Here is a 20040-nt window from a genome sequence, read left to right as displayed (position 1 = left end):
GGGGGGGGGGGGACGTTTCAATGAGGAAATTGTGTAATTTGTTCATATGCAGTTCAAAATTAAACACACTGAAGAAAAATGTTCTACGAAAAAAGTTGAAGGGGACTGGGATTACTATATCCAGCTGTTTATTTTGCTTCTTAAAACTTGTAGAGAGTATTAAAGTGGGTAAAGAAGAGAATGAAAAATCAGTTATAGGTGGTAAGTTTAAGTTTCTCATTTTCAAAGAAAAATACCAACATGGAAATTAAAAACCGATTGAGAAAATTGAAGGATGTGGTACAATGTGATGAATATTATAATGTAAATACATGGGAAGAATTACATGAAGCAGTAATTAAAGCTAATAAAGTTGGAATAGTGGTGTATTAAAATAGTTGTGTCAAGATTTCCTATGGAAACTGGTAATAAGTTACTAGTAAAGTCGAATAAGCCATTAAAAATGTTTCATAGTATAGTACTAGGCTATCTGCCCTGGGGCATTTGTAAGCCTAGCCATAGTGATGTGGCTTTTGCCACCCCATGAAATGGTACAAAAATGTACAGAATAAATCTAGAATACTGTGCCTCTGTCTAGTAGTGACACAATGAAGGTCCCCTTATATAATAGAATTAGTTTACTGTGCCCCTGTCTAGCTTACGATCTCCCACCCACTCATCAAGATTTCTCTTGAAGAGAGTCAGTGAGGGGCTCTGCCTAATACGAACTGGGATCCTGTTCCAAAGCATGGGAAGCCTCTGGGTTATGCATGTCCTATTCATACTTGTGCCGAGGTTTAAGTCTTTAGCTCTCGTGGTCCTGATGGATTTGGATTTTTTGAGGTGGAGCATGTCCATCAGATCCTGAATGGACATGGCCTTGTAAGTCAGGCAGAGATCACCTCTGAGCAGGCGGTATGCTACTGAATAGAGCTGACGTTTCTTTAGTCTGGCAGAATAAGACATATGTTGGAGACCCTTGATCCTTTTGGTGAGGTACTTTTGTGGTCTCTCCAGCTGTTGCAAATGCCGGGTGAGGTACATACCAAATGGGGCACTGTACTCAATCATGGGTCTGATGAGGGAGGAATATAGGGGTACAATGACATCCTTGGATCTGGATGCGAATCCCTTCATGATGAGGTGCGCAAGGTAGAATGTTTTTTTTACCACTTTGGCAACGTGGGTGTCAAATGAGAGGTCGCAGTCTACTTGGGTCCCTAGGTCTCTGATTACTTTTTCCGTACTCAGTGGGTTGCTGTCTATGTGATAATTTGTAGGTACTTTGTTTTTTCCAAAAGGGATGACTATTTAGTTTAAGGCCGTGACTACGGCACCAGTTGTCCGTTTCAGTGAGGCCTTTTTGTAGGTTGTGTGTGTCTGCTGGTGTATCGACTATGGCGCCTAGTTTGCAGTCATCTGCGAACTTCGTCAGCCACAGCCCTCCCATGTTTGCTTTAACATCTGAGAAATAAATGCCGAACAAGAGGGGTCCCAGGACAGATCCCTGTGGGACACCACTTGTGACCGGCTTTGAGTCTGACATTGCTCCAGCGATTTTAACTTTATGGGTTCTGTCCTTTAGCCAGTTTGCCGAGTGTGTTTATTTTATGTGGAGGAAGAGATAGCAGAGCATTTTGAAATGTAAAAGCGTGGTGAAACTCTGGAAAAAGCTGAGTGGAGAAAAAACTGAGAATATTAAATGACAATAGAGAACATTATAAGAAAAAGGATTATATGAGAAAGCTAAGGATATTTTTTCTGTAATAAATGATTATTTGGAAAGGAAAACTCGATGAAATGGTTTACTGGGAAATTAAATTTTTTACAGTATACCTGTCAAAATTAGATTATGGTTGCTAGAGGAGGAGCAGCGGTCAATTACGGAATAAAGAAATAAAGGATATTATGTAAATAACGCTTATGTTGTGTTAAATTAAATTGACTCTCAACAGGTGCAATGGGATCTTTTACATCCAACAGAGATACCACAAACTCAAGCAGGTGGAGCCTCGGTGTAAGTCAGCAATCTACCCGATGTAGGAGCAGGACCTACAGCCTTCTGCACCAAAAGTTAAATGTGTTACCTGGTGTGCCACAGACATGCAGAATGCTGAGCATCCTGAAATATTGGAATGCAAACAGCACAGAAGGTTTACTCCGCACATTCTGGAATTTTTGTCTCCAATCTACATGAGCAGTTACACAACCTTTGAGATGTTCAGCCTAGGTCCAAATTTGCACGTATCATTTATTTTCATTGAAGGCTGCTATACTTGATTGCTAGTTCATTCAGTAAATGCATTTTAGTTTATGTAAAAGTCTTGCCCAAACAAACAACATGGTATCAAAAGAATAAAAAACAACCTACTAAACAAAGGTGCAGTCACTCCTACAAAGAAAAACAACAGAAAACGGTTTAATTTCCCAACACCTAGTTTAACTAGTCCAATACAAATTTGCTGTATCCAGGACTGTTTTGTAAGTTTGAGCCCCAGACCTTTCTGTGTTGGAAGGAAGCTTTCTAGCTTATCAGTGGGAAGGGTAAGCACTAGGTAAGCCTATCCACCACAAGAGAGTGGTTTCTGGTTCAGAAATTGTAGTTTATTGGCCTTTTGGGCATTTTTTTTCCATCCCTTTCAACTTTCTGGTTTAAAAGCCCATGTTTGCGCACCATGCAGCAGCGTCACCTGAGGTAAACTAGTATTGGTGCCAGAAAGTCTGCTCTTCAGATTTTCCACTTACGTGCTTGTTTTTACTTCAATTAGCCTAAATCGGCTAGCACTTTAGCAGGCTTTTGTAGCACCTATTATAGCACACTTGGGTGCTATCAGCATTAGCTGTTCTTGCGCAGTAACAGCACCAGTACTCAATTATGAACGCCCCTAATGATATGACTGTAGGCCAATTTTCTGTGCTTTCTCCTGCTAACCTGGTGTACTTGGGCATTGTGAGGCACTGTGGAAACTGTAATGTACACAGACAAACCCCTCCTCTTACCTCCCAACACTTATACCCGTGAGAGATGCACTCATCACCAAACTGGAAGCAATGCATGCTCCAACCAAGACCGGACTAGCTGGTCAAGAGGACAAGGTCAAGACCTGCAACTTACTACACAACACACAGCCCTCCAAAACACCAATCACAACCCACACAAAGAAACAAAAACGTACACCCACCTTCGTGGAGGCTTTGCCAGAGACAGCCTGCATCTGTCACCCCTGGGACTCTGGGTACTGGCCACGGCTCTTGCCACCCCTACTGTCTTTTTAGGCATTTTTTCCAAAAACCTCAAAGGCAATACCCAGATTTGCTCTGAATACTGAGCCAACAGATATAGCAAACATAATGGCCGACAAATTCAGTGCCAACTTTACTCCCCCCACCCCCAAGCCCAATCACAATACCAGAAGAAAGCCTTGTACCCACCATTTCTGTGACACAAGTAAAAGCTGCATTATCCAAAGCCAAGAATACAGTGTCCATGGGTCCTGATAATATCCCTGTCTGCGTCCTACATGAGCTACAAAATGAACTGGCACCACATCTGTGTGTCCTGTTCAATCACAGCCTTACCTCAAGGTATGTCCCTAACGAATAGCGCACTGCTACAGTCATCCCGCTCCATAAAGGGGGAGCAACTAAGACCCTGGGAACTATTGCCCCATTAGCCTGAACAGTCTGGTATGCAAAGCTATGGAGCACATAATCATGGACCTGCTTGACAAAGATAGACAGACAATCTCCAAACTTTTGACCACACACAGTTTGGCTTTGTCCAGGGAAGATCCTGCCTGCTGAAACTGGCTGACATCTTCAAGGCAGTCACCAAGGCTGTGGATGATGGGGTAAGGCAGTGCATACACCCTACCTTGACCTGGCCAAGGCCTTTGATACCATTTCCCCACTCAGGTATCATTGATAAACTCACCAAACTAGTTCTCAATCTTTACATAACTAAGTGGGTTGCAAACTGATTCACAGCGAGGACCCACAGAGTGAAAGCTGCGGATTCCAAGTCAGACTGTTGATCAGTCACAAATCGAATAGAGTCCCACAGGGCTCGGTCATGGGCCCTCTCCTGTTTGGCATCTACTTTTCAGACATCCAAGGCAACACAGGACAACTTTGGCTGACCAAGTTCGCTGAGGACTGCAAGCTAGGAGTCATTATCAACACCCCAAGTGATGCAGACATCCTACAAAAGGGCCTCTCTGAGACCAATTACTGGTGTCAGAACCATGGCCTAAAGCTAAATGCCAAAAATGCACCATCATCCCTTTAGGAAAAAAACTCAGTTCCTACAAATTACCACATTGATGGGAGCCCACTGAACGGGTCTTTAGAGATCTGAGCACCCAGGTTGACGGCCACCTCACCTTCGACCACCACACTGACACTTAGGTCAGAAAGTCCTAAGTGGCACATCTTATAACCAAAGGTTTCACATCCAGGAAGAAGGGTCATCATCCCTCTCTACTCATCCCTCATTAGACCAATCATCGAATACAACGCCCCGTTTGGCATGTACCTGACCAGACACCTACAACAGCTGGAGAGACCACAAAAGCACCTCACAAAAAGAATCCTAGGCCTTAAACACATGTCCTACTTAGACACACTCAAGAAACTTCAGCTCTTAAGTCTCTTACAGTCTACTTGGACATGATCTCTGCTTGACTTACAAAGCCATGTCCGACCCAGCCCTACTTGAAATGCTAGACCAAAAATCCCAAACCCCCCCCCCCCCGCACCACACACTCCAGAGATCACAACCTCATCACCACAATTAACAGAACATACTGGAGGAACAGGTTAATCTCCCAAAGACTGCCCATACTCTGGAAGAAGCTTCCCATTCATGTCAAGCTAAGCACCTCGCTGGCCCTCTTCAAGACAGATCTTGATGAGTGGAAGGGTAACAAAGTTCACTCCACGGATCATTCCAGTTGCCCTACTGGATATGAGCACTGTGAACGAACAGTGTCAAGGTGCCTGGGCAATTTTTTTTTGGGCTAGGCTTGTACAGGCTCCACAGGCCATTAGCCTAGTACACACCTATGAACCTATGAAGTACAAGCTTCTTTTTAACAATGCTTTAAACAGTGTTCTACCTCCAGCACTACTGGCTTAAACAGAAAGCCTCAACTGTGACAAAGTTGACCAGAGTTAGACAAGTATCTTGGGCAGCTGATGGAGCGAAACAGGAGAGAGGCATTACTAGGCATACACCTGTTTTTTTCCTCTCTCTTTGGGAGGGGTGCTCGTGATCATGCTCTCCAAGATGGACACCCCAATGGAGACTAGGAATCATGCACAGGTGCTTGTCTATAAGCAGAGCAGGGCCAACTGATTACATCACGTGGGTGTGTGGCATGCAAAGGCCCTCCGCACACCAACCCCTTGGATGTTAAGCATATGCAGGTGTTAAGACCAAAGCAGAAAGCCTGACCCCCCCCCCCCAAATGGCTTCCTCAGTGATGGCTACACTCAGGCAGCTCTCATTCCATTGATGCCTGCACTAGCAGTAGTGTAGAGAGATAAAAGCCCTCATAAAAGACCTTGAGAGGGTGCCCACATGAATGCACCCCATCACTGGTAGAGACAAGGGATGAGCTGGAGGGGGGGGGGGGTGCAGAGTAGTGGCCTCTACAGAGGTGGCAAGATAGGCCAGCAATCCCACTGAATGCTCATGAGAAAGATGGGCATGTACAGAGGTAGGGACTTTGAAGAAAAATACTTATTAGCAACAGTGTGACATAGCCCCACTGTGACTCCATCTCCTTAACAACCCGGAAAAGGGGTCAAAATGTAGTCAAGAGGAAGGGTACTCGATATCTATAGACCTGGTGAACGCGTAGAGGCCCCCGAAGTAGCAGACTGCCAGAAATAAGGTTAGAACCCCCCCACCCCAAAAATAAAAAGCTCGCACCCCAGTGATTGGGAATAAGTGGCCCAACTGACAGAGAAGGCATAATGGACAGCAGGAACACGGGGGGGGGGGGTTAATATTCCATTGTTCTAAAAAATAATAAAAAATACAAGACTCTACCAACTTTACATCAGTAAATATCAACTTAGGTTACACCACACAAATTATCTGTTTTGCTACAATACACTGAATGCAACTAGACAGGCTTCCATTTTACCTACTGTTCCCTTATCACGGTTTACCATAACACCCCTTCCTCTTTAACCAGTCTAACCAATCAGTAAAAACTAAAGAAAAATCTAGCCAAGCTAGAGTTTCCAGTATGTGACGCCATAAACCTGTTGTATTAGCACATGGGATATATGCAAATGACCCTTTAAGGACATCAGGTGTTTCAGCTATATGGCAGTTCTGAATGCCCATGACTTTTTTTAAATCCGTTATGGACAAATTCAGGACAATAAAATGTCCACAGCTAGCAGGGTTTCGCTTTATTGGCCTGAATTTGTCCATAAGACTTAAAAGCTTGGCTAGATTTTTAGTTTTTACAGATTGGATTGACATTGTGTGATCTGTAGTGAGAGTAGGAATCAGGTGGAGGAGACCCTGGAGAGGCGGAGATATGCGAGAGGAGGAATGAAGGTCAGCAGGACTAAGACAGAATATATGCGTGTGAATGAGAGGGAGGATATAGGAATGGTGAGGATGCAGGGAGTAGAGATGGCAAAGGTGGATGAGTTTAAATACTTGGGATCAACAGTTCAGAGTAATGGGGAGTGTGGGAGAGAGGTGGTGAAGACGAGTACAGGCAGGATGGAGTGGGTGGAGAAGAGAGTGTCAGGAGTGATTTGTGACAGACTAGTTCCAGTAAGAGTGAAAGGGAAGGTCTACAAGAGGGCAGTGAGACCAGCTGTGTTATATGGGTTGAAGACAGTGGCACTGACAAAAACAAAAAGGCAGGAGTCGGAGCTTGACGTGGCAGACTTAACGATGTTAAGATTTGCACTGGGTGCGACGAGGGTGGACAGGATTTGGAATAAGTATATTAGAGGGTCAGCCCAGGTTGGAAGGCAAAGCCAGAGAGGCAAGATTACATTGGATTGGACATGTGCCAAGGAGGGATGCTGAGTACATTGGGAAAAAGATGCTAAGGATGAAGCTGCCAGGTAACAGGAAGAGAGGACTGCCTAAGATAAGGTTTATGGATGTGGTGAGAAAGGACATGCAGGTGGTTGGTGTGACAGAGCAAGATGCAGAGGACAGGAAGAAATGGAAACAGACGATCCGCCGTGGCAACCCCGAACGGGAGGAGCCAAAAGTAGGAGTGTCCTTGTGACCCAACTCATTGTTCTAGTTGTTAACCAGTCTGAGGAAGAGACTACACCAATAACTTTTCTAAACCCTCCAGGTCTCTCAAAAGATGGGTTATAGTTGTCTCACAGTTCAGTATAGAACTTCTACCAAGAAAGAACATCCAAGCACATTTATCATACATTGACTAACCAGTGCTGCTCCTTCCAAGCTTAGGGTCCACATTTTCCTTTTAAATTTATTTCTTTGGCCAGGATTAGAGTGTCTGAACTATTCATTTTCCAACATGTCAGAATGCATCCGAATTAAACTGTTTTGGTTTTACTTTGAATATATAGCGTATATGCTGTGTTGCTGCTTACACACAGCCACAAAATAGCCCAGAGATGAAGATCAGACACTTGCCTTGTCAGGTTTATAGGTCTGGCGTAAAGATAACACTACTGGGCTTTGAGAAGCACAACTGCCATTATCTTATGTTGGCTTGTACATCTACCCATATACTCAGTCAGTGCGGTCTTTGATTGGGGAGATACAAGTGGTAATTTACTCCAAACATTTAGAAAAAGTTGTGTAAACTTTGTTGCTTATGCTGTGCTGGCTCTGAAACTATACTGCAACAAAAATGTGCTGGCTCTGAAACGATACTGCAACAAAAAAAGCAGGCATCTAAACAACTGATCAAGGTTTTATATGCAGTGTACACAGTACAGTTACAGAAAGTGCCATCTATTTGAATCTTTTATTTTTCAGCACCTGTATTCACTTTGGTAAAAACTCAGTCTTGCTTGACTTACACACAGGTGAGCAGAAAACATTACTACATTCTACTACAGGCTTGATGATTAGGCACACACAATGAACGACCTCCTATGATCTACTGGTTATAACTCAAGTGTGCCACAGAACAGGTACTTTTGACTTTCTAGAAATAAAAGCTTGTAACAAAAAACTTCAAGCCCTTATTTACTACTTTAAGCATGGTCAGGGTCATCCAGTGCCACTGTTACTTCCTGAAAAAGTGTCACCACATTAAATAGGGAAGACCTCCATTAATGAAGCTACAGTGCCCCAACTTACAGGGCACTAGTGTCAAAGAATGAACCAAATCAGAAAGGTTACTTACATTTTGACATCACAAGATTTCTCGTGGTTACAGAAAGGGCATGTGAACTGGGTTTCCAGAGTCCCGGTCATCTTCTTCTTAGGAGGAGGCTTTCTCTTTGACTTTCTACGACCCATTGTGAACCTAAGTGGGAATAAAATTTCAAAGCTTAAACAAAATTAAGTTTTGTACTTGCCATAACTTGGCATCTATGTTGCCCATTTTTATTCTTTCTCACTACTGGGTTATGGATCCAATCCTCGTATCAGACTCTGCTGCATTTTTCCACAGACTTGGGTCCACTCTCGAGCTCCTCCCTCTATCCACAATGCTCTATAGAGAAAAGGGAACCATATCTGATGAGGCCAGAAGGGAGAAATGAGGATCACTGAACGTTTTTGCTTTCTGTAGAAACTTTGGTACCAGTGGCAAAGGGGGAAAAGCATAAAGGAGACCGGCGGGCCAATTGTGAATCAGTGTCCCTCAGGGACTGCCCGGGGGGGTCAGAGTGAAGAACCCACTGCATCGGGTAGCCCAAGCTGCTGAAAATCAAACTTTGTTGCTGACTGTTTGAGGGACCACTTGCGAGGAGTTAGAATGGACCCGAGTTGGTCTGCAAGAACATTTGGACTTCCCCAGTATGCGAGTTTCAATCAGTAATCGGTCTGAAGATAATCGCCCATTCCCAGGCACTCATGGCCTCTCTGCACAAAGGATAAGATCGGGCTCCTCAATGTTTGTTGATATACCAGGCTACTGACATGTCTGTATGAACTGCAACAGTTCCTAATGGGAGAACGTCATGAAAGGCGTGCAACATTAGGAACCTTTCATCTCTAGAGCACAGATATGCAATCTGGTCTGTGCAAGTCTACGTGCCTTGGATCATCTTTTCCTTGAAATGCCCCACCCCATATGGGAAGCGACTGTGGGGAAAGGAAGTATAAACAGCCTGCCAAGGAGCATTTCGCCCAAAAGAGTCCACCATAGTAGATGTCTCTTGCAAATCTGTGTTAATTTGATAGGAACAGATAAGAGGCTGGTAATACACCACTGAACAGCTAGGGTCCTCTGGAGAACTCGCATACAAACATGCTAACGGTACAAGAAAGATGGCAGCCGCCATAGATCAAGAGCCTAAAGTATCAACTCATTCACTCCAATGGATATCAGGAAGTTTGCACTGAAACTTTCAATGGGTGGAGCCTACACCTTTTGACAGAATCAAACAAATGTGAATATTCCTGGAACCATGGGGGTTATGAAAGAAATGTAAGTGGCAAGCCCTTCAGCACAAACTATTTTTACAGTGGTAGTATTCTTTAGGTTCTAGGTCTTACTGTGACATAAAATTCAGTTTAACTATCACATTTGTAATATTCTGTAAACTTAGAACATCTCAGCAACCACTCAAGTTACACACATTGTCAAGCAGCATTTTATTCATCTAGCCAAGAGTTTCATACGAGGTTATGGAGCTCTGTTACTTGATTGTAGAGATATTTAGAAAAATGTGAAGCATATATCAATATAAATTAATAATCATAAAGACAGTCAATATCTCTTTACCTGCACTAGACCAAGGTCAAATATTAATGCAGTTGAGTTTGCCATTGCGCAAGCTTTAAGATGAAATCTTTTTACCTTGGACACAGCATGGTTTTGCTATTATGAACAAGTAATATTCGACACCTAGAGGCATCAGTAGCAGTTAACTGCAGATGCACCTGGAGGGGTCTTCCCTTCCTTTCTGCTGCAGGATAAAATCTGACAGATGGCCAAAACAAAGATGAGCCAAAGGGAACACTTTCAATATGTCCTTTGTGAATTTCAGCGAATTCACAAAGCCTCATCCAGGCATGTCATCTAATAGCAATACCTGAGCCGGCTGCCCACAAAGCCTCATCCAGGCATGTCATCTAATAGCAATACCTGAGCCGGCTGCCCACAAAGCCTCATCCAGGCATGTCATCTAATAGCAATACCTGAGCTGGCTGCCCACGACGTGCACTCCGCCTAATGGGAGATGAGCCTCATGGAGGAATTAGACAGGGAGGAAAGAGTAGCCAATTTAGGAGATATTTTCCTGAACTCCTCTACCAACATGGTGTCTGCTAAACAGTCAGAAAGTTGTTTGCCCAGATCTCTCTGCAATCGATTGAAATGTGCCAGATAATTTAATGCCCTTAGTGAGAAGGTAGCAGTGGTGTAAACATGCTTACCAAATCAGTAAATCATTCTGAACTCCTTGTTCAGCGGATGAACAGTTGAGCTCAGTTTGGCTAGTGCTTTTTTGGTAGCTAATGCCACTGCCGCAACCACAGTATCTACCGCTGTCCAATGTAGATATTCCTTGGTGGCAGAAAAATTTAATCAGGACGTTCAGGTATCGATTCAATGATGTCTGGCTCCTTCCAGGACTGGTGGGTGACAATCTATAAAAAAGTTTGTCCATGGGATTTAGACGGGCCCATCCCAAAAGCCTCTAAAAACACCGACTCTCTAGGAGGACTCTGGGCTGACCAACCACCTCTGTTTAAATATCTCTAAAACTGTCTCCAAAAGGAGACTTCTTCCAGTGGCGATCTTGAGGAGCCTTCTCCCTCAAAGTCCATCTTCAGTGAGCGACTCCATAAGGGAGTCTGTGCCTACTTTTGCATGTCTTCTTGTGAGGAACCTCCTCTGCAGGATGTTCAGGGGAGTTGTCAGGAGGAAACTCCCTCTAGAGGAATGTCTTGGAGGCTACTCGAGGCGGGCTGCCCCTGAACAGGTATGAAGGACTCAGCACTCTGATCCAATGAGGGATGACGGGGGGGGGGGATCACAGATCTGAGAGGTCTGACATCTGTGAGAAGAGAAGACCCTTTCCACCACCTGGAAAGCCAACAAACCCTCCCCAATCCCTTTCAGCTAAAGCAGTCGAGGAAGGGGGAGGGCCAACTATAGATCCAATATCTCCAGGCAAAATTCGACCTGAGCTGTCAAGCACTGACGTTCTGAGAGGAAGGGATGGCACTGCTAAGGATGAAACCAAACCCCCACCCCCAGACCCAAGGTCAAAGCCAAAACCTTACCCCCAGGATCAGACGCAGACTTCACGGATCCGAGACATCTTATCCGAACATCTTAAAGCACAGCTAGTCAACTGTTGGGAGTCTATGAAGAGAGCTTCCTCAGGTCCAATGACAACACTCAGTTGTCAATGATCCTGGGGCTCCGAAAGGATGGATCAGGAAAAGGAGCTCTAGCTTGGAATACAGAAGTGCTCACAAATCAAGAGAGATTGGATGGAGTAGGCAAAACCTTCATCTGAATCTGGGTTCTGAGAAACCTCTGCATTATTCTGTCTATGCCTAATTCAGAGAAACTACTGGAGGACCTAAACGAAGCCACTAAATCTGGTCTGGAATGGCTGGTTGGAATTTGCATAATTTTAGGTGGTAAGGTCATGGGCACCAACATAATGGACAATTCAGGAGTTTGACTCCAAATGCTCTCGCCCGAGGAGCTGGGATCCGAGGAGGGAGCTGAATGTCTAGGGCAGGCCTCGGATCCAATAACTTCAGATTGAAAGACTTTGGTAATTTTGTAGGTGGTTCTGAAGCAGCTCTTGAAGACTTGTGAGGGCACTGCTTAGCATCTGAAGAGCCAGGCAGAGGTTGGGGGGGGGGGGGTGCTCCTGGTGATGATAATGAAAGAGAGAGGGTCCTTTTAAAATTAGTTTCTGCAGTCCACTACAGCCCTGGATTAAACCCTTCACTGGATGTCACAAGCCGACTGCAGATGCTCAGCACCCAAACAGTACACACCAGAAAGTGGGAATTTTATGCCCACATTCCAAACAGCACTTAAAGCCTGTAGGTTTGTCCGACATGTCTGAGAACAGGAAAATGAAAACTTAAAAAATTAAAATCTCTTTTTCTCTATTTTTTTTTTCCTGCAGACAAGCAGAAGAGTAAACATACAGCAGCACTAAGGCACCAAAAAAATATATAAATAAATAATGCCTGTGAAAAACTAGTGGGACAGGAGATACAGAAGGAGGAAAAAATATATGCAACTCATCTGCCAAGCAAAATTGGAAATAAAGCGCGGACTAGAGACGACCACATCTCGTCAGTGACAGTGGCAAACGATATTGGAGGAAGCTGGGTAGAGTACAGAGCATCGTGAGTGAAGGAAGGAGCTCAAGACTGGGACCCAAATCTGTGAAAAAAATAGCAGAGTCAGATCCAAGGATTGGATCCATAACCCAGTGGTAAAGAATGAAAAGAACATCAGTCTCACTCTAGTTTACCTAGTTTCAGATTACTGAACCTTCCCATGTTTGTAAACTGCACACACCGACGCATTCACATACGTACATACCTGCATACACACACAAGAAATAACCAAAATAAGTTATAAATGTAAAGGCAACACAGCACAAATGACAGTCGTGGCACAACACAAAGCACAAGTTCACACAGACAAACCAATCTGTAAAAACTACAAGAAAAACCTAGCCAAGATAGAGTTTTCACGGTGTGATTTGTTAAACCTTGTACATAAGACACGGGATATATGCAAATGATCCCTTAAGGACATCAGGTGCTCCAGCTATATGGCAGTTCTGAATGCCCATGACTTTCTTTTAGAATCTGTTATGGACAAATTCAGGCCAATAAAGCTACAGCTGGATTAGACTGTCATCTACATGCAAGAGACTGTTGGGTGACCTGTCCAATAAGGAAACAACTCCATTAGGTTTTAAATGGTGACCAGTTTAAGGACATTTTTCTACTAAAGATGCAAATACTGAGCAGCTGTTTTTGATTAAGGAATAACACTAACTTGTCTATTAGTGGACTTAAAGCAAAGCCAAGAGCCTCAAGTAGCTAAAATTTTTTAACAGAAATCATGGCGAATTGTATTTTGTTAACAAGGACATCTGAGACACTTGGGAGCTGCACCTCGTGGCTCTCACATCACGTAGGGAGGCTCCTCCACTACCTAAACTAGTGTATACACACACACAGCTTGGGACCAGCACAACTCCACTCACTGCACAAATTAGCAGTTTAAATGGGATTCAGTCATGCACATCCACGGTAGGACTACATTTAATCTGCAAGTGTAGGAATTGTTTAGCTGTATGCTTTAAACAAATTACCCAGCTCCAAGGAAGCAGTGCAATTTTTCAGAGAATTACAGCTGCAGCCAAGATGGACACAAAACCTACAAATTATACCTATCACAGCAAATTACACAGAAGGCCTAGTGCAGCAAAACCACTACAGCTGACACCTCGCCTCTACTCTTTTCCATGTAAAATCGTGAAGCGCACACAAAAAAAATATACATTCATGTAAAAACAGATGTTCACACATCCAATGCCAGCATTACTGGCTTCCATGCTCTCCTTATCCACAGCAGGGTTAGGTCATCCAACACAAGCAGAAAAGTACAGTTTTGTACCTACCATAAATGTAGATGTCCAATAGGTATGCATCTGCAGTCATAACATATGGGTTGTCCTGCCTCAGGCAGCCCTTCGGTCGGCCGGATTCCAAAGTCTGGGTCTGGCCTCGGCTGATGTCGCACTTTCCCCGACGTCAGAGCTTCTGAGGTATAAAGGTATCAGCCAACACCATTTTCCTCAGTGTTTCTTGCCCCAGATGCCAGGTGCCCTCTAGGAAGACTAAATTTTGATAAATGTTGAAAAATCCAAACAGTAGCAAACAAAACATATATATACATACAAACAAATACACCATAATAGATTCCCCCAGCTAGCTGAAAGAGGGGTAAGCACACCCTAGGAATACCACAGAGGGGAAGGAGGGAGGGTAATCCTGACTACAGATGCATACCTATTGGACATCTACATTTATGGTAGGTACAAAACTGTACTATGTCCTTCAAGGATGCATCTGCAGTCATAACATATGGGTAGAATACCATAGCTAAACTGGGGGAGGAGGTACTAAGATAAGGATGGTGTAGTTAAGATCCCCTGTAAAACTGCAGTTGCAAAACCTGCTCGGGATCTGGAGTATAAAGGCAGATTGTAATGCTTGGCAAATGTATGCACGGAGCTCCAAGTAGCAGCTTCTAAAATGTCCTTGGTAGCCACCCCTCGTAGGAAAGCTGTAGTGGTGGCTGTAGCTCTTGGGGAATGAGGTCTGATATTTTCAGGAGTTGTCTTTCCATGAAACGAGTAGCAAAATCGAATGCAATTTCCTATCCATTTTGAAATTGTCTGTTTGGAAATTGCTTTTCCTTGCACTCCAGTTGCATATGCTACAAAAAGTTGGTCAGTTTTTCTGCTGGTTTTAGTTCTGTCCAGATAGTAGCGTAGTTGTCTGTGTACATCCAAGGTGTGCAATAGTTTTTCCCCCCTGTTCTGTGGGTTAGGGAAGAACGTAGGCAAATGAATAGCTTGGTTCAAGGATACCCTGGATACCACCTTTGGCATGAAAGTAGGATTGGTTCTCAGAGACACTCTATCCTGATGAAAAATAAGGAAAGGCTGCACTGCCATTAGTGCCTGTAACTCGGATACTCTTCTTGCTGAAGCGATTGCTAGAAGGAAAGCAGTTTTCCAAGATAAGAACTAAGTCTGCTGATGCTGCTGGTTCAAAGGGGGGTAGTGTTAATTTTTCCAGCACAAAATTGTAATCCCATGTAGGTAAAGGAGGTTTCCTTGGAGGTTTTACATTTTTGATCCCTCTTAAAAATTGTCTGAGAAGAGGGTGAGAGAAGATAGGAGGATCCATGTTGTACTCTGCTGAAATTGCTGAAGCATGAATCTTAAATGGAAGAATAGGACAGGCCACTGTGGAACAGTTCTGCTAAGTATTCTAGTATGTGTGCTAGGTTTGCCAGTGTGACATTTGTACCCTTTGATGCACTCCAAATGAGGAATCTCTTCCATTTAGCTGAGTATGTTTTTCTTGTGGAGGGTCTGCGAGCCTCCAGGATAATGTCCTTGACCCTCTGAGATAAAACAGTTTGGTTTTGTTTTAAGCAATTTTCCAGGCAGTTAGCTGCAGTGTTTTCAAGTTTGGATGAAGGGTCTTGTAGTTGTTCTGCGTTAGAAGTGAAGGCTATAGGGGTAGAGGCCATGTGTTCGTCCGAGACATGCTTCTCAGTAGCGGGTACCAATGCTGCTTTGGCCAGTCTGGAGCTATCAGAATCACCTTTGGCTGTTCATCCCTGATCTTCAGTAGTACTTTGTACATCAATGGGAGAGGTGGAAAAGCATACACTGTTAGGGCCTTCCAGCTGAAAGAGAAGGAGTCCACCCTCCAGGCTTGTGGGTGGTATACTCTTGAGCAGAATTTGTTCAGTTGGTGGTTGAGTGGGGAGGCAAACAGGTCTATCTCTGGCATTCCCCATTTGTTTGTTATGATTTTGAAGATGTCTGGATGCAGCATCCATTCGTGAGCATCCGTGGTAGTTCTGCTTAAGCTGTCTGCTAGTAAATTCTCTTTTCCTGGTACGAATTTGGCCTGGAGTTGGATGTTGAGATTCAGGCCTAGGTGCCACAGATCCATTGCCATCCGGCATAGAGGGTAGGAATGAGTGCCTCCCTGTTTGTTTATGTACCACATGACTGTGGTACTGTCTGTCCTTATCAGCAGATGTCCTTGCTGGAGGAATGGTTTGAATGTTTCGATTGCATTCTTCACTGCCAGCATCTCCTTTAGGTTTATGTGCAAGTTCAGCTGGTCCTGAGACCATCGGCCTTGGATTCACTTGTCTTCCATGTGTGCTCCCCATCCTAGGTCTGAGGCATCCGTGGTGATGGTCTGCCTTGGTTGTGGTTTGTTGAAAGGCAACCCTCTGTTGGTCTGGCAGGCCTGAGCCCACCACAGGAATTCCTTTTTCAGGCATGGAATGATTGGTATCAAGGTTTCTAGGCTGTGCCTGTGTTGAGACCATACATTCCTTGGGTACCATTGTAATTTCCTCATATGCAGCCTGGCATGCGGGATCAAGATTATGCAGGATGCCATGTAACCCAGGGCCTGCAGGACTTTCCTTGCAGTAAGCTGAGTTTGTCTTGTCAAAGCTATGAAGTAGACTGGAGTTGCTTTTGTTTTTCTTCTGTGAGAAAAGCCATCTGAGTTAGTGTCCAGATCCGCACCCAAAAACGTTATCCTTTGGGATGGCACTAGTCTTGACTTCTGGATGTTGACTGTGTATCCCAAGGCCTGTAACAGCTGTATGACATAGGCCAAATCCTTTATTAGTTTTGTCTTGTTGTCTGCTTGTATTAGGCAGTCGTCCAGGTATGGGTAGATTTGAATTCCCTGAAGCCTGCAATGTGCAATTACTGATGCCAGGCATTTCGTGAATACTCTGGGCGCAGTAGATAAGCCAAAGGGCAATGCTGAGAACTGATAATGCTCTGATCCTGCAAGAAATCTGAGGTGTCTTCTGCAATCTGGACATGCAGGTATGCCTCCTTGAGATCTAGAGTCACCAGCCAAGACTCCTTGCCCAACATGGGAAGGAGTTGCTGTAGGGTCAGCATTTTGAATTTTGGCACAATGAAATATGTGTTTAGTGCGGACAAGTCGAGAATAGGCCTCCATTGGGTTTCTTTTCTTGGTACAAGGAATAGTCTGGAGTAAAATCCTTGGCCTTGTTCCATAGATGGTACCCTTTCTATTGCTTTCATCTGAAGTAAATTGTTGATTTGTCTGAGAGCCTCTGGCTTCTGGTTTGGTGGTAGGTTTGGCATTCCGCTCTTTTTTGGTAAAGTGTGGAAGTGAAACCTGTATCCTTTGTCTACTGTTTGCAATGTCCATTTATCTTTTGTAATGCAATGCCAATTTTTAAAGAATAAAGCCAACTTTCCACCCAAGGGTGCTTCCAGATGTTCCCTTGTAGGCGGAATCAGAGCCAAGTCATTGCGTCTGTCCTGTGGAAGTGGATGTAGTTGCAGCTGTGGCAGTACTCCTCTGGTTGGTAGGTTGCCACTGACTATCCCTGTAGGCACCCTTTGATGGACTCTGCCTCTTGGGCGTCTATTCCTGCCCATCTGTGCTCTGGAGGCGTCTGGAAAGGGCCAATTCTTTGAAGGCCAGTTTCTGCTGAACCTCGGAGGTTGGACCTGCAGAAAATACTTTACTGTTTGCACAGATTTTGCTTTTTCTTCCACTTTCTTTAAAATCTCCTGTGCAGGGGAGCCAAATAAACTTTGTTTCTCCATTGGAGCATCTAGGAGTTTAGCCTTGACATGGTCTGGCAAGGATTGCTCTTTTAGCCAGGCAATTACTGCTCCAGTCATAGCTGATCTAAATGAAGCCTCCAGTGCATCATAGCCACATTTTAAAAAGTGATTACTGACCTGCTGAGAGTTGTGTACCAAATCCTGAAGGGACTTGCGGTCTAAAGGTTCAAGAGAGGATAGCTTTTTATTCAGCTGATCTAACAAATATTCCTGGTACTGTATCATATGGAATTGACAGTTTAATGCCCTAGCAGAAAGAGTAGCAGATGTATAAATCTTTTTTCCCCATCTCTCTAATGCTCTTGACTCTCTGGCAGAGGGTAGGGGTTTTTTTGGCAGTGGCAGCTGCAACACCCTTTGGGCCCTGAGAAATAGTTTCTGGGTCTGCAGCATGGGCTTTATACAAGTGAAAGTGAGAATCCGGGACCCTGTAATATCTGTCAGGTTTGGCAGGGGCCGGGGGAAGAGAATCAGGGGCAGAACTGACATCATTATATGCATCATCAACTACAGTTAGCACAGGTGGTATGGCTAAAGGCCTATGCTGTGGCAAGTGTAAAAAGGTCCTTAGTCTTTTTCTAGAGTCTGAGAAATCCTGACCCTGCCATTGAAAGTGTTCCCTCATTGAGTGTAAAGTCTCCCCAAAGGAAAATTCTTCTGGAGGGGAGGCAGAAGGAATAGAGTCTTCTGCATCTGAATCCTCATAAGGTGAGTATGGCCCTTCCTGATGGTCTGATAAATCAGATCCATCCGAGGAGTAATCAGAGGAGAGAAGTTCAGGGGGTTCAGTCCTAGGCCTTTTGTCAGGAGGAGGTTGAGAGGCCCTGTCTGGGTGAGGTTGGGAACCCCTAATCAGAGATATAAGGTCCTCAGCAAGGCTGAGAATCTGAGAACTTGAGGAAGGTCTCAGAGAGGTAGATTTTGCAGGTAAAGCCTTTGAAATTTTAGCTGCTTTAGCCCTGGAGAAGGCCTTAATAGACATAGAAGCAGGGGGCCTAGCTGCCCCACGTGCAGGAGTAGAAATGTCCAAAGGGATGGTGTCGGACAATTCTGCTGCTTCTTCGGTAGGGATTTCTGTAGCCGACTCAGCCGGGGCCTCTCTGGCCTCTGTTGTCGGAGGAATGATTTCGGCAGAAGTAAGAACAGAGGACTCTGTTTCAGCCGAAACAGAGACACTCGCGGTAGGCCTAACCGTGGTTTCAGCCAAAACCGCGGGCCGCGAGTGTCGGTCCTTTTCCTTGCGTTTTTTGGCTAAATGTGTAGTCGGAGTCTCAGACGGCATTTTATATGCAAAAGCGGATCCAAAAAACTCTTCTGCAAACTCCGACCGACGTCTAAGAGTCCGTCGGTTGAAGGAGGCACAGGCTAAACAAGCTGATACGTCGTGCATCGGCTGAGGCAAGAAAGAGTCCCCAACGGGGTACTTAGCAATTTTAGAAGTCTTCGGTAGCTGAAATCTCTGGATCTGACCGACCGGCACTTGCGAACAGCTTCTGCTTCGGGCACCGCGCGGCAAGAAAGACTGAGGAAAATGGCGTTGGCTGATGCCTTTATACCCCAGAAGCTCTGACATCGGGGAAAGTGCGACATCAGCAGAGGCCAGACACAGACTTTGGAATCCGGCCGACCGAAGGGCTGCCTGAGGCAGGACAACCCATGTTATGACTGCAGATGCATCCTTGAAGGACATCAGTGATACACTAACGTGCATACCTATGTACCTTACCTGGGTTTTGTATGCACACTGAGCTTGAAGAAATGCAATTTTTCTTAGTTCACACTTGTGTGAATTGAAGGGACATTAAAGTTTACTTTGAAATGCCCCATACAGACACTTAAAATGCATTGGCTCAGCTGTACCCAACAGGAACAATATCAGGTCTTCCTGAAAAAGCAAGCCACCCTGGTGGACTGAAAGTATAAATAAGCTAAAAAAACAAAAAAAAAAAAAACTAACACTGTATCCAAAAGCAGGAGGGAACTTACTCAACAGATGTTAACATATTACAGAAGGGGATGATTGGTGCCAAACTCGCAGACTAAAACTTACTGTAAAAACGCCTCATTATTCCCTTTGGCAAAGAAGTAGCCCCTGCTAATTATAATACAGCTAGCACCCCTCTAAGCTCAAACTCACTGGTGAGAGACTTGGGAACACAGGTTGACAGCAGTCTAAACTTGAATCAACATGTGTCCATAGAGGTAAGAAAAGTATTTTGCATTGAGCATTTCATAAGCACATAGCATTAAAAACCAGGGAGGTTTTAGCTCCGCTGTACTCTACCCTTACCAGATCACTAACAGAGTACAATACTTCCTTCTGTATGTACATCACCAGAGAGATATGCATCTCCCTGTGATTGCTGCTACTCTGGAATAAGCTCCCACTCCATGTGAAGCAGACCTCCTCAAATGACCCTATTCACATGCAACCTTGACAACTGGATGGGTGACTGTAAAGCCAACCCAGAGGTGGCACTTATGTCC

At 44.5% G+C, this 20040-nt stretch overlaps 1 protein-coding gene across 2 annotated transcripts in view; it reads right to left on the bottom strand.

Moving 5' to 3' along the window:
• The window catches only part of ELOF1 (elongation factor 1), a 100031-nt gene that overhangs the window by 55412 nt on the left and 24579 nt on the right, over positions 1-20040 (bottom strand). For both annotated transcript variants that reach the window (XM_044084646.1, XM_044084645.1), the window contains exon 2: positions 8352-8474. In XM_044084646.1, the coding sequence (XP_043940581.1) occupies positions 8352-8467 (116 nt within the window). In that variant the 5' untranslated portion in view covers positions 8468-8474. The remainder of the gene's footprint in view (positions 1-8351; positions 8475-20040) is intronic.

The sequence above is a fragment of the Protopterus annectens genome, chromosome 9.part0, assembly GCF_019279795.1.
Source record: "Protopterus annectens isolate FY-2018-M chromosome 9.part0, PAN1.0, whole genome shotgun sequence".
NCBI classification, from domain to species: Eukaryota; Metazoa; Chordata; order Ceratodontiformes; family Protopteridae; genus Protopterus; species Protopterus annectens.
The sequence above is the reverse complement of the archived record's forward strand: the minus strand, read 5'-3'. Positions and strand labels throughout refer to the sequence as shown.